We start from the raw sequence: 15,526 nt of genomic DNA on the forward strand, positions 1-15,526 counted from the left end.
GTATCCAATAACCTGTGGATGAAATCAACTAAAACTTGATGAAGTATACCTTACCTAAACTACTATAGTAATACAAACGCAGATAGTATGCTGCTATGATGAAATATACAAATGAGGAAAACTGAACTAAAAGATCGATACGCAAACCAAAGATAAGTTGATAGATAAATTGGAGATCATAAACTTGAGGAAGATACTACAGTATTAGAAAAAATGCGGTTCCCTATAACAAAAAATTTGTTTAAAAAAATATTTCCTGCGCGATCCTAAGTTTAAAAAGTCTGAAAAAATTCATGAACCTACATTTTCATGCCTAAAAACACTAAAAAAATTTTAGGTTATGTAGGCAATTTGTTTTCTAACTTTTAAATAATGATTTTTCGTGTATTTTTGAATGGAGGGGTTAGATCTGCGATTTTCTCACCGGAACATTATCAAAATTCGCAAAAATCATTTTTGGATGTTCCCCCCATGTTTTAGCACATACGCTTAGCTGCATGTCAATTAAATATCGATTTTTGATATTTTTTTTATTTCTAATAGCGGGAATCAGGTTTGCCATTTTCAGACCAGAACATGCTCAAAATACTACAAATCCTATTTTTTTGAAGTTATACTTCTTTAGGCGCAATTGAGAGTAAAATTTCATAATACTGCGCGCATGCGCATACAGACAGTATGCCGTTTAGTTGCTGAATCTTTCAAGTTATGTATAAATATATCAGTGCAAGAAAAGGTGTGAAAAGAATATACCTATTAATGTTTTTAGTAAATGTATTATTTATTATAATTTTTGTGTCTTTGGATTTGTCTTCCCCGGGAATAAGATATTTTATAATAATAGTAAGTATATTTAAAGTATTTTTGTATTAAATTTGTCAGTATGTATGAGAAATCTTGTAACCTGTCAAAGCAAAAGGGATATACCTCAGTGGTAGAGCGTGTGACTGGAGATCAAGAGGTCCCGGGTTCAAATCTCGGAAATATTTAAAAGTGGTAGGTAAAGAAAGTTAGTTTAATATTTAAATAAAATACAAATAACCCGTTAAGTATATTAATTTCGTTAAAATCATAATAATAGAAGTATAACTTCTTACGTGCGTACAAAGTACACACACATTCTTTTTCTTTTTTATTTTTTCACATGCTGAACACAGCCTCTTTTTTGAGACTATGTGCTAAAAACAAAAATAACAACAGAATTAAAAAAAATGCTGCCACCCATCTGCCTCTTTGTATTTATAGAATATTTAATTTAAGTGCAAAACAATGTTTATTTCTCAAATAAACATTTTATTTCTGTTTTCTGACAGCAGTAAAATGTATTTTACACATTCTTCTTTTTGTGTCCATTAATTTAATTTAAAAAAAATGTTTGGACACCCTGTATAAATCATTGTTAATTATTACTGAATAGAAAATTAAATTACCTTTCAAATGAGCTAGCACACGACCTCTATTGTCATTTAAAAAATCTTCGATTACGTCATCACGCCCAGACGGATGACGTCACTAGTATGATATATATGTAAAAAAAACAACTTAAAAATAAAAGTCGACCTATTTTGGGATTTATTTTCAAAATTGCTCGTATGTACTTGAGTTGATGGAAACGCCAAAAATGGATATTTTTCGAATTTCAAGGATGCTTCGGAGAGAAATGTTTGCTAAAAATTACCTACATAACCTAAATTTTTTTAAAAAATTTAAATATTTTTCCTGGGCTCAATTTTGATCCAAAAAATCTGGAAAAATATCAAGAGTGTTTTTGGGCATGAAAGTGCGTGTTCGTGAGTTTTTTTCTGATGTTTTACAGCAAAGGATCGAGAAGGAAAACTACCAGACCGTACTGTCATAAAATGAGATACATCTTTTGTTTTAAACTCGATTTACAGATTAAGAATTTAAATAATTGTAAATTACGCAAAAACTATTAGACCTAGGTATAGGACATCCATATACCATTAGAAAGAGGGGACTCCGTTTAGTATAATGGTGTATTAATATACATGGTGTTCCATTTAAAATAAGCATCATATGACACATTGAATAATCCAATAATGAAACTGTAAATGTTGAACACCCTGTAAATAATTGTGTAATAATTAATCATGAAATAATAATTAATCATTCAACCAATATCCAACTATTTAGATATGAAAGTGTTTTTTTCATAATTTCTTAAATAACTTGAAAATAAGCCTTCTTTTAAAACTTTACATTTTAAGAAAAGTCACCATAACTCAGAACACTCTGTACATAGGTATAGGGAAGCCTTATGACACTATACCTTATTTTTTGCGGACAATACATAAATTTACCTACATAACCTAAATTTTTTTAAAAAATTTAAATATTCTTCCTGGGCTCAATTTTGATCCAAACAATCTGGAAAAAAATCAAGAGTGTTTTTGGGCATGAAAGTGCGTGTTCGTGAGTTTTTTTCTGATGTTTTACAGCAAAGGATCCAGAAGGAAAACTTTTTTTTTCGAAAAAACACATTTTTACGATAGAAGACCTATAGGACCATTTTGACTAAAGGAGTTTTTAAATAATATGTACTTTCGAGTACCTAATCCCAAATCAGAATCCAGCCGAATGCAGATTTTACAATCGTATCCCGTTTTTGCCTTTATATAAGTTACGAAACTGATCATATATCACCTATTCCGTTTCAATCCTACAAAAATATACAGTGAAATAAACTCGTTAACACAAAAACTTACTGGCTTCCAAGGTCCCATCTTCCACCTATACCGTTTCTCGCCCTTTTCCGAAGAATCGAAGTATCGTCTGGATACCGAGTTGGTTATGTAGGGGCATTCTGAAAGTCTGCACTTGGTGAGATGTTCCGGTTTTCTGCTGGAGTCACACTGAGAGTCTGCTACGGCCTTACCTAAGAAATAAACTTGTATGTTGAACAAATTGAAGAGAATTCGTTTTTTGAAGCATTAGATAATGCAAAAATCGGCTTATTATGTAAAAGACCTAAAAATAGCTTTAGTAGTGCGTGTTTTAATGATTGTTGTCCAGATTTGAATAAGAGGAGCTATCGAATGGCCGGCAAGATCCCCAGATTTGACACCTCTAGACTATTTTTACGGGGTTATTTAAAAAGCAAAGTGTATGTATGTAAATAGACCACGGACTATCCAAGAACTGAAAGACAGCATTAGAGAAGATGTAGCATTAATTTCTTAGATGAATTTTCATTCAGAATGGAACTTGGTGAGATGTTCTGGTTTTCTGCTGGAGTCACACTGAGAGTCTGCTACGGCCTTACCTAAGAAATAAACTTTATGTTGAATAATTTGAAAGGAATTCATTGTTTGAAACATTAGAAAATTCAAAAATCGGCTAACTATATAAAAAAACTCAAAAGAAAAGCGGAGCTATGGATTGACAAGCAGGATCCACGGATTTGACACCTCTAGATTATTTGTATGGGGTTATTTAACAAGCAAAATGTATGTAAATGGGCGACAGACTATCCAAGAACTGAAAGACAGAATTACAGAAAAAATAGCACTAATATTCTTAAATGAAGTTTTATTCAGAATGGATTTCTGTTTCTGAACGGAGGTAAAGAAACTAATAGAACCAAACACTTAGAAAAGGATACATGGATTGACTATCTAAAAAAGCTCTATGCAGAGGAAGAACGAATGACGCTAGAACCGGAAACACCAGAACCTGCCAGGATGCATTAATAAGAATATATGGCGAAAGCGACATATTAACACTGAGATAAAGCCAAGAATGTATAAAGCCAGTGTAAGATGTACCAATAATACCTGACACAGCTACAAAACAAAGACTAATACAAAACGACAGAGATGAAAGTACTGAGAAGAATTAGAGGAAATACGCTGAGAGATCGAAAGAGGAGTGAAGACGTTAGAAGAGATGTCCTCCAATGAACAAACAGAATCGCTTATAATGAGGAATAAGAAGAAATTTAAAGATATAAAGCACTTAATTGGCGAATGGATTTAGTGTCCGCAGTCATATAAACCCAAATAAACACAGCACTTAATATAATACACTAACCTGAGTGATCAGCACATCTGACAGCTCTATACCTTTCGCAGTTGGCATCACAGTTGGGACTCCAATCTCCCGTCACCCATCGAGGACAAGCAAACTGGTTGCAAGCCGCAAATACGTTAGGCTTCAAACTTCGTTCACACATATGGTAATTTTCCTGTCCTGCATCGTTCAAGCATCTGAACTGTTGTTTTCTTCTTCCACCTTCGCCGCAAGTTTCTGAACACTAAGCACAAAAAATACATTACTGATCTGTTTACGTGAAGTCAGAATTTACGTTTCATGTTGTAACATCTTTTTATATCGTCACTGGTAGTATAAAAGACCGAGCAGAAATACATTATTAGTAGTCATTCTCGGTGTGTTGAACGGTGAATAACTACCTGCCTACTGGACCAGGTGCGTTGAACGTGTTCCAAAACCCGTCGATTTTGTGAGTTGAACGGAATCTATAAATTCCCATCCTGCCCGGTGACCGCATGTGTTGAATGTATTCATTGAGTTCTTTTTCCGTCTGATGTAATGAATATGACACCTGATTAATTTCCCCGGTCATATATTTTGTCTGTTTAGACCAAAAGAATTGTTTTAGGAAAAACGAATTCTATCTCTGTTATTTACTAACTGAGGTTATTATAATATGATCATGAGATAAGTTAATTATAAACAATGACATAATACCATGCCTATTTATTTACGAGGATGTATCGCGATTTATCTGGCTCTGCAAACCAGGCCTCCACAGCTTGTGTCACCTTCTCATTGGAAGATGATTTACGAACTTTCAGACTTTTTTTCAACTCAAAGAAAAAAACCTATTTTACTTACCGTTGACCAATTTTCGGGAACCCATTTGTAGGTGTTATACATGTGGAAAGGTTCTGGAATGATGGCGTTGGTATTAGTGACTGAGTTTCTCCTTTTGTAGAGTGAGATGATCTGAAAAAAATTGCAATTATACAAAAAAAGTAAACATAAAGTTCAGGTTCGTAGCAAAGGGAATCAAGGCTTTAAACAAAGTATCCATATATGTATTAAACAAAATAAATTGGTATTAGCTGCGGAAATCATACTAAAAGGAAAAAGAAAGACCGATTTTATGGGTCTGAGAGGAATTATTGGAAGGTGGAGATAGGTTGACCGCTCATCCGCAGAAAACTTTCGTGCAGCTGTATCTAAAGCTATAATCTCCATTTGGATCGTCAACCCCTTCGAAAAGAGACGTGGCAAGAGGAAGAAGTATTTTTTACTGTCATTTATAAAACATTTCGTATACAATTAGGATGTATCAAACTTACCTCACACTTGGGCCGATAACACGGCCTGGTCTCCGTGGGAATCACCAACTCCCTACAGTACTCTTCGTTCAAGCGCTCGGTGGAGTCGAACTTCATGCAGACGAACTGCCTCCTTTCGATCCCCTCTCCGCACGTCACGGAACAGGAATGATAGTCGTTGAGAGGTGCCCAACGGCCGCATGCCTGTTCGTTGCATCGTTCTGTGTCCGGTGGTCTCATACTTACATCACAGTCGTGATTGTCGTGAATCCTACCGTCCAAGACGCAGTAGTACGTCAAGTTTTTGTAGCCGCCACCGCAAGGGGCTGAACACTGAAAGCAGAAACATAAACAAGTCAACAAAAATATCTGAAAGCGCCAAGGTCAGACCGATCGAAAACTTTGGTTATGCGACGTTGTCAGATCAATGAGGTTTCAAAGGTTTTTCCGTTTTTTATTTGTTACAAACATTATGTATAATTTCTCGGGATTGTGCACTTAGTGTCCTATTTTTCACGGCACTTGTAATATTCATGTTTATTAAAAAATATATTAAATGTATTCTAAATAAACAACTATTCGACGATTTTATTTGGCAATGTCGCAAAACCACTGATTTCGTGCACAATGCATTTTAACTGTATGTTTACTCTTTGCATCAATGCATTCAACTGAAGTCTCCTCTCCTTGATTTTCTACCTGAGTGTCCTTCGCGATTTCAGGTATTTCTGCATATTTTTAATATTATAATCTAACATTGTAATCTGACATACCCGGCAGAAACACGACCCGACATAGAGAGGACAAAAAGATTGCTCGAAACAGCGGAGATGAAAATCCTTCGAAAAATTTTGGTAAGACTCTAGGAGACAAAGCTAGAAGTACAGATATACGACGGAGATGCAAGGTGGATAACATTAATAACTGGCTAAGAAACAGAAGAATACAATGGAATGCCGCATAAGCCGAATGACAACAAATAGAGTAGTAAGGACAGCGAGAAACGGTTCCCCAATAGGGAGACGATCAGTGGGAAGACCACGAAAACGATGGAACGACAACTTACTAGAAGGGCATTGGAAAAACAGACAGAGCCATGTCTATAAAAAACGAAGAAGGACATTGTAATCTACTGCCATCGTTAAGATAGTATACAAGTCTTGACGAAAATAATATGTAACAACGTAAAGGGCATTTCCCCATATTTATCTTGTGGTAGATATTAAAATATAGTTATGCCCTAGGCAATTGGGCACTAGATATTACTGGACGCTATTTTTTAACGAAGTCGATAAAAAAGGCGTATCATATGGTGGGTATCGAATTTTTTACTGCGCCATGGTTTTTCATTGACAGTTAGGCAAAAAAAGCTACTTTTTTCATTAACTTCAATGTAAAAAACTACGCATTGTAGATGAAAATGTTGAACCGACGACTTTCTTGAAAATACACGCTCTTTAAAGTGAGATTTTCAAAATTAAAAAATGTTTATAAACAAAAAAGTTATTGCAAATCAGGGTTGCAAAAAAACATGTTTTTTTAATTTTAAACAAAACAAACGTTTTTTTTTTGTTTTAAACGTTTTTTTTTTTTAAACATGTTTTTTTTTGTTTTTAAATTGTATGTTTTAAACAAATAAAACTTGTTTAAAACACATGTTTATTTGTTTTAAACGTTTTTTTTTTGCTTTAAAAATGTTTTTGTTTTTAAATTTTATATTTTAAACAAATAAAACTTAGAAGAAAACATTGTTTAAATCATATTTTCCTAAACATAATATTAATTGAAAGTGTTTGATCTATTATTATTATTCTACTAAATGATAGATAAGAAAACCAATTGCAAAATTAGGAGCTATTGCCTGGGGAACCCCAGACTATTTACTATTTATAAATCCGCATTACAAGTTGGCTATTGCAATAACGTCCATTGTCAGTTATTTTGTGCTGTTTCTGGTGGTGCTTAGTGTTTTTTTTAAACATGCAAATGATTTGGTGACCCCAGCTCATTTTTTGGCAAATTTGCTTGATCGTCGCTTTATTGAAAATAAACTTATCATCCATCCATTATAAATTATCATCCAGAAGCATTTTAGATTATTATTATTACCAGGCAAAGTGTGTACCCTTTACTCCATATGTTTTCTAAACACCTATATTGAGAATGTAAAACCATTGGCATGGCGGCGTTCTAAGAAAAATATAAATAGGTATACTACAGCATTGAAACTTGCTCAACAGCTTCACACAGCTGTTGCATCGTCAGCCAATATAGAAAGACTCTTCTCATCATAAGGTTTACCATTCCAAACTACGTAATCGGCTAGGCAATGTCAAAGCTGCTAAGTTGGTTTCAATTTTTAAAGAGCTTAATTCCATCAATGCAGTGATGACGTGACTGATTTAAATTACAAGATTACTATGAGTCTGAAACAGTTTTGAGAAATTGATTAACTCTTTTTTGCAAAATATTTTCAGTTTTCCAATTTTTTTTGTGTTCAGATTATTAATAAATAAATAATATATATGTTAAAAAGTTTATATAATGTATTTTTTTGATGTTATATTAATAAAGAAAATGAAAAAAAAAGCACTTGTTTAATTTAAGTGTTTTAAACAAAAACTGTTTTAAACATAAGCAAACGTTTAAAACATGTTTAAAACAGTTGATTAAAACAAAATGTTTAAAACAAAACAACCCTGTTGCAAATTGCTAACTAGTTGCAAAATTGCCAAATAGCGTCCAGTAATTGTCAAATTTTTAAATGCTTTATTTCCTGGGGTAAATATTTAAATCACAAAACAATACAATTTTATTTAGTCCTCAAAGAGCATAAGCTCTTTTAAAGGCAACTTCTAAAATGCTGACGTATCTTCGCCTATTTTGATTAAAATAACATCCAATAGAATGAGGTAGAAAATGTTCATAGTGTTTTGATCAAATGAATACTCATCTTTAGAAATTTTTTATTTGTAATAATCAAGTAAAAATATTGTGGATCTTTACGATTCAGGGAACTTTTACTGTCTAAATTTTAAAAAATTGATTTTTGCTTTTTACATACAAACATTTCTTAATGCCATGTCATAGAAATACTGTCTTAAAGTTTTTTACTTTAGTGTACTTTATATATACGACTACTAATAAACCCCTAAAAGTTAGAAAAAAACCCCACATTGTTAGTACATGGGTATATTCAGCCCAAATCGCGTATAAAGGTAATAAAAATATAACTTTTTAAAGTTTTATTTTTTGTTAGTTTTATGTAAGTCTCACGAATTGAATCCCGTTGGAATTTAAAAAAATGTCCAGAAAAGCAGAAAAGTGACTCTCAAATTAAAATGTATCTTTTAGAAGACACCCTCTGCGGTAAACAACTAAATGTGCCAAACATTTTTTTTATATATCGAAAACTTCTTAACAATGCATAAAAAATTATGACCATTAAGTGTTTCTATAAAAATATTTAAAAATTATCTTTTTTTAATTTTGAAAGTAGAAGTCCCCTACTATTTTTATATTATTAAGAATCTTTATTAATAAATATATTTTTTACTTACAGGTGATTGGTCTGCCAAAGTCCAAACGGGACAGTTCTCAGTATTACATATCTGTTCTATAATCTTCTCGCTATTGTTGCAATAAGAATCATCTATAGGTGTGTATCTGTCATCGACACATTTCGCAGTTCTCTTCTGTAGGCCGCCGCCACAAGTCTTGCTGCACTGTAAAAGAAGAAGTGTCGGAGGCCGATTACTATATGTTTCAAGAATACGTGGATCAAAATTGGATGTGATAGGTGGTTAAATATACGTTCATTCATTGTTTATTGTAAAAGATCAGGTTACTGGACGTAGTCCTATAGTGTTATTTGTTTGTAGAAATTATTGACACAACTAAACACATCAGTTTCTGAGTTCAGTTTTTGACTTAATCCAACCCTTATTAATAATTACTACTACTGACTCTACTCCACTCCTTATACAGACATTTTTGAACAATGTAAACAAATCTCTCTGTTGCCTGCTCTCGAAGTGAATAGACGCGAATCTGTCTTGACTGTGGCCCCCGCAGGCAACAAAGGTGGGAATAGCTCTCTACTATTCTGACTCCCGGGCAGACAAAGCGCTTTTTTCGCTCTTGTATCCTCACTCGGTGATCTACTAGCTCAACAAGAACAGCACGACGAAGCGCTATGATTCGTCGTCTCGTAATAAACAAACGTTTTTCTCCTTGTAAACTAGTTTAAAACACAAACAGTGACGTATACACATGTATCCGTCAAAGACAGACAGACAAGACATCCCGGTTTTATCCGAGATAAACCACCGCATATATGACTATTATTGATACGCGAGTGAATTAACAGTTATATAGGTAAGCCTTTTTATAAACTTGATTATGCTATTGTCTGTTTAACATTTAAATATCTTTCCTAATTCATAGGTAGAGCCTGAGCTATCCGGCGGGCCGGATAGCTCAGGCGTTAGGATGTGTGACTTCCACGAAGAAGGCCGGGGATCGAATCTCGGCTCCGCCGGCGGAAACATCTAGACATTTTACTTTATCGTACTGCATACGTAGTATAGTATAATAGATAAAGTTATAGGATCCTGCAAAAAAATGTTTTCAGATTTCACTTTTTTTCGACGTTTTGAGTCCCCCTGAGTCTAAAAAGCAAATAAAAAAAAACATGTTGGAAGTATGTACGTACGTACGCATGTCGCCACCGCCCAGCAAAAACTACCGGACCGATTTCGATGAAATTCGGTATGACTAAGTTTAAGAGAATTTTGTCGAGAAACTAAGCTTTTAAAAAGAACCTCTCAAAGGGGGGCCGAAATAGAGGGGTTATTTAGGGCCCATTTTTGCAAATTTTGACCGAAACGAATGAAATTTAACTCAAAGTTAGCTCATCGATAGGTAAATACAAATACGGAATTTGACATTTCCAAATTCAAAATGGCGGCCAACATGGCCTACCGCCCACCCGACACATTTTCCTACCTATCTAAAAACTTGTTTAAGATAAGTTTAATTTGAAAAAGTCGTTATATAGCTTAAAGATGGGGCTATAAGAAGAATATTATCGTTTTTCAGAAAAAGTTATAGATTGCCTATATTTAAGGGGTCAAAATTTGACATAACTTTGATCCAGATTTTCTCAAAAATGGCTCCAAGGAATTTGTTTATTTTTTGATATATTTTTGATATCCTATCGATAAATTGAATGACAATAGACAGATTTTTAACTCTCCATAGGAGGGGAGTTATGAATTTTCTATTAAAAAATATTTGAGTGCCCGTAACTTCCTTTGTAATAGAAACTAAAATTTGAAATTTTGCAGACATATATGGTACTTTATTATCTATTATCACAATAAATTTTACCCAAAATGTGGCTTCCGGTTGAACCGGAAATAAAAAAAATCTTAATTTTTTCAGATATGCCTTGTATATTTTTACACATTTTGAAAGAATGCAAAATTACCTTTCCAATGACATAAAACTCGTTGCTGTAGCTCAAAAACTCGAAAAGTTACAGTAAATAGAAATTTTGCTATAATCTTGTGTGTGTCCTATCTCACGCGATCATAGCAGAGCAGTATTATAGGGCAGTCAATGAGGGTATTTGGCTCCGAATTCTATCCTACTACATCGATGTACTTGATATTTTCACAGTAAGTAGGGAATAGCTCAAGAAACAAAATCTACCCTATATACCATGGCGCTTTTATCTTGGGGCGGTTCCCACCCCTTCAAGGGAATAGAAAATTTGTTGATCAAAATAAGGACGGAAGTGGCTAGACAACCTATTTCTAAGCAAAAACTGGTCTATACTTTTTTTGAGAACTCAATACTTTTTGAGTTATGCGTAGTTGAAAATTGGCCATTTTCATTGAAAAATGACACCTCTTCGGACGGTTTTTTGTGAATACTTTAAAAACTATGCATCGAACTAAAAACACTATATAAAACATATTTTAGATTATAAATAACAAAGAGATTCATTCCTTCGTAAATGTTCTATTTATAATATAAAAAGAGATATGGTAGGTGAAAAGAGTTTGTTTTTTGGTGCATGCTCAAATTGGTGTATTCAACTTGAAATAACAGAGGGACGGTAGGTTTTAGGTGTATAATGCTACCAACGCCTTTTGTAGTGTTTGAAAAGGCCTTTAAAACGAGCACCATTAAATGCCGGTTGCATTCAAACTAAGCGAGATATGGTGCAAAAAAAATATATGACTAATGTACTTTAAGTAAAAATGAAAAGTACCTACATTTAACCCCTCATCCACCAGAATTTAAATGCATTGTTTTTCTTCTGCAATACCTTTTAATATAGTGTTATTTCTACTTTCAAAAAGTTGAACAGGTTTAAAATGAATGGTTTTGTGTAAAAAATGTGATTGAATTATTAAATGCATTTTTAAATTTTCTTAAAAATCTTCCTTTTGCTCCATGTAATTCGAAAATAAAAATGTTCAACCCCCGAGAAGTGGTGGGAACCGCCCCCATGATAAAAGTGCCATACTATATAGTATATAGAATAGACTTTGAATCAGGAGATTGGGCTACTCCCAAAATTTCATTAAAATCCATGCAGTAGGATAGAATTCGGAGGTAATATCTTGTTCTTAATCTCGCGCATTGACTGGCGTAATAGAAATAGAGTGAAATGCAAATATTATAAACTATTAATTTCTCAGAAAAATGAACTAATCTATACATCTATAGGGTGTCCCCGAAATATGGCATCGAACATTTTCTCAAATGTAGGAATTAATGATGCGTAGAACCATAAAATATTTTCAAGTATACAAGGTGTTTCTAAAATATCAAAATAACGAGTAACTTTGCTATTTTTATAGAATGCCAGTATCTAGTACGATAACGATAATAGATCGGTACGATAAAGTTCTCGGGCGGCCCTTCCGTCCAGCGTTTTTAAAATATCTACAGGCCCCAGGTCGACTCAGCCTGAATAAAATTATTAAATCCATTCTTATGATTTCTATCAGTTACGCATGTTGGACACTATATAAATATTTTGACCTTGACTTAATCCATAGAAGCCTCTAAGTTTTTCAGTCATACGAAAGAGCACCTAAAATTACTTACTTGTAACTGTACATGCCACGGCATCAAGAACACCCCAGCTTCGTGTATTGACGTACAGTAACCTGATCCACTCATTGGTATTGTGTTCCTTAAGGCGTTTTTAGAAATGACTCTTTGATGTGATATATTGAAGTTAAGAATTTTTTCGTTGTAGTGAAAGATAAGTTCAGAAGTCAAACAATTTGAATCAGAATCCAAATCACCAAATTGACAATTGACAAACATCTTGTTCAGATAAAAACATATATGAATGGCATCATTGATGAAGTGTAAAGATAATTGTCGCATTCAGGAGACGAAAAAGTGAGGGAGCAGTTCCCGATGGAGCGGAAACAGTTGTGTTTCGTCTTGTGAACGCTTCGCTCCCTAAATTCGTGACAGCATATCACTTTCTGTTATATGTGAGGTTATATACTTGACTCTGCACAACATATTGTTTTTTACTTCATAATCATGGCCAAAGACCGTGTTTAACGTCTACGCTATTTTCCAATTCGTCCCCTTAAGAGGAAACAGTAGCGATCAACAGGTAGCGAAAACGCGTTCCAAGATTGCGGCTGTAATTTTGAATATTTTTCGAGATATTTGGCACACGTATTCGTAATATAATAAAGAATGGCGGTACAGAGCCCAATTTGAAAAATATATTAATATGTGGAAATTACTCTGTAATTAAATACAATATTAAAAAAAACCAGCCTATACCGCCATTAAGAAGAACAAAAAAATACACTTTCTTCAAATAAACTTTTTTATCCGATGCCTAGATTTTGTGTCATTTTGGAACTACTAAAATTTTTTATTTCATTAGTAGTTCCAAAATGACACAAAATCTAGGCATCGGACAAAAAAGTTTATTTGAAGAAAGTGTATTTTTTGTTCTTCTTAATAGCAGTACAGGCTCGTTTTTTTAATATTGAATTTAATTACAGAGTAATTTTCACATATTAATATATTTTTCAAATTGGGCTCTGTACCGCCATTCTTTATTATATTACGAATACGTGTACCAAATATCTCGAAAAAATATTCAAAATTACAGCCGCAATCTTGGAACGCGTTTTGGCTACCTGTTGATCGCTACTGTATCACCTTAATACTACGATTAGGTAACTCAAAATTTGCTATTTTTCAGGAAAGCACTTTTAACCCCTTCGTGCCGGACCGTCATTCGGCAAGTCGGCTTCTATATACGGATTCAAGCGATTACCGAGCGGCTTCGCGCGGTCATTTAAAGTACTAGTTAAAGTAACTAATTAAAGTTAATGTAATAATAACACTAATTTTAGAAATAAAACTATTTTTATTAAATTTATTATTCCACATAGTCTGTGAGTTAAATTAAATTTTATCCATAAAATACAATTTTAAACAAAAATTATTAAAAAAGATAAACAAGATACCTAATTCGGATGGAATTCCCCAGATTAATTTGTGCTTGATATCGTCCTAGTCTCCTAATCTGGGAAATTCCATCCGAATTATCTTGCAAGGTAAGTTGTAAACAGCAGCACAGTAACTTCACCTCCCACACAATCCCATCAGTCAAACATCCAAACAACCGTATCACATCAAATTAACTAAATCTAATCTCCTTCTGGACATCACCCACTTTTGGGCGTGGTTTCCCCACTTTTAGATTTGAATAAGGTAATTCGGACGGAACAAAAATACCTTAAATATGATGCAGATGGTGGCACCGCCGTATATGGCGAACGACAACTCATGATGCACCCGTGTGCATCACCGTACTGAGCGGACAGTCAAGCATGATGTACATGGGTGCATCACCGTACCGAAAGGGTTAAATTTGAAAAGAAACAAACTGCTGTATTACAGCAAATGCAATTTGTTTCTGACTGTTATAGCAAGAAGTTGAAATAAATGTAAATTCTGATTAATTGTTAGTGTTTTAAAGCCTTGATAGCAAGAAGTTGAAATAAATGTAAATTCTGATTAATTGTTAGTGTTTTAAAGCCTTGTTTTAGATTTTTTCGTTATTGAAAATCAAGATATCTAGTTGTAGCAGTTAAAATTAAAAAAAATAAAAGATATCTAATTTTTGACAGCAATAAATACAACTTTTTAATACGGAAAAAAATTTATTAGCATATTTTGTTAAAAGGAGTAGAAGAACTTAACTAATAATTATACCTAATGTAATCATCTTTCACTCGGTCTCACTTATGTCAGATTCAGTGGCTCTTCCTTATGCTTTAAAAGGCAGGTTTTTAAAATAATCCTTATTTTCCAGAGGGATTGCGGGTTTGGTGTTAAACAATGTCAACAGATCCTTGCATTTTTCCATGGTAATAGAGATTCTGTTCTTGTACAGAGGATTTGTCATTTTGAGTTGATTTTGTCCTTTTCTGACAATTTAAACTGCTAAATTCTTCGCTAAACTTTTTCTTTAAATTTCAAAATAAATGGTTTGGATTCCAGTCCGGTCTACTTTCGTCCTTACCTCTCAAAATTAAAATTTTATCTGCATGGTTCTTCGAATCCAATATTTGTTCCTGAGTGATGTTATGAATGATGTACAGTTTATCTCCTTTTCTCAGAGCATGTCTAGCGATTGTTTGCACACACAACTTATGCTATGAGCAACTGCATAAATAGGTATCTTGAAGAATATGCGGAGGAGGCAACCCATAACACAAAGTTACTTGGGCGCACAATTAGGTATGTCAAATTAAACACTTGCTGCAGCAGAGATTTTTCGCGTAGTCAGCTGCACTTTTAGATATCTCAAGCTGACCACTTTTGGCAAAAAGTTTTTTTCCGAACTTATGAGATAGCTATTACTGTGTAATTGAATTCTCATGTATAGAATGGGAATAGAACTTATCTAGTTGTAGTATTAAAAAGAGCGTGAAAAATTATGTCGATAATGATAAATTACTCAAAATCGCCAAATTTCGAGTTACCTAGTTGTAGTATTAAGGGGACGAATTGATAATTAGTATTTGACGCCATCTTTCAACAAATCTATTGACAAATTCACAAAAGTAGCATACGTTGGACGGAGGAAACGGAATTAAAATGAGCTCACTGTCATGGCGACCGTTCCGCAAGTA

At 33.6% G+C, this 15,526-nt stretch overlaps 2 protein-coding genes across 5 annotated transcripts in view; one reads left to right on the forward strand and one right to left on the reverse strand.

Annotated features, from left to right (window-relative positions):
* LOC114340116 (WW domain-containing oxidoreductase) overlaps nucleotides 1-9,240 on the forward strand; it is a 73,372-nt gene extending 64,132 nt beyond the window's left edge. Inside the window, exon 7 of the mRNA XM_050655679.1 lies at nucleotides 8,887-9,240. The gene's annotated coding sequence lies outside the window, so the exon portion shown is untranslated. The remainder of the gene's footprint in view (nucleotides 1-8,886) is intronic.
* The window catches only part of LOC114339977 (A disintegrin and metalloproteinase with thrombospondin motifs 9), a 608,198-nt gene that overhangs the window by 17,714 nt on the left and 574,958 nt on the right, over nucleotides 1-15,526 (reverse strand). For all 4 annotated transcript variants that reach the window (XM_050655672.1, XM_050655673.1, XM_050655671.1 and 1 more), the window contains 5 exons: nucleotides 8,885-9,049; nucleotides 5,346-5,657; nucleotides 4,876-4,986; nucleotides 4,051-4,273; nucleotides 2,727-2,896 (listed from right to left, as the gene is read on the reverse strand). In XM_050655672.1, the coding sequence (XP_050511629.1) occupies nucleotides 2,727-2,896; nucleotides 4,051-4,273; nucleotides 4,876-4,986; nucleotides 5,346-5,657; nucleotides 8,885-9,049 (981 nt within the window). The remainder of the gene's footprint in view (nucleotides 1-2,726; nucleotides 2,897-4,050; nucleotides 4,274-4,875; nucleotides 4,987-5,345; nucleotides 5,658-8,884; nucleotides 9,050-15,526) is intronic.

The sequence above is a fragment of the Diabrotica virgifera genome, chromosome 7 (genome assembly GCF_917563875.1).
Source record: "Diabrotica virgifera virgifera chromosome 7, PGI_DIABVI_V3a".
NCBI lineage: Eukaryota > Metazoa > Arthropoda > Insecta > Coleoptera > Chrysomelidae > Diabrotica > Diabrotica virgifera.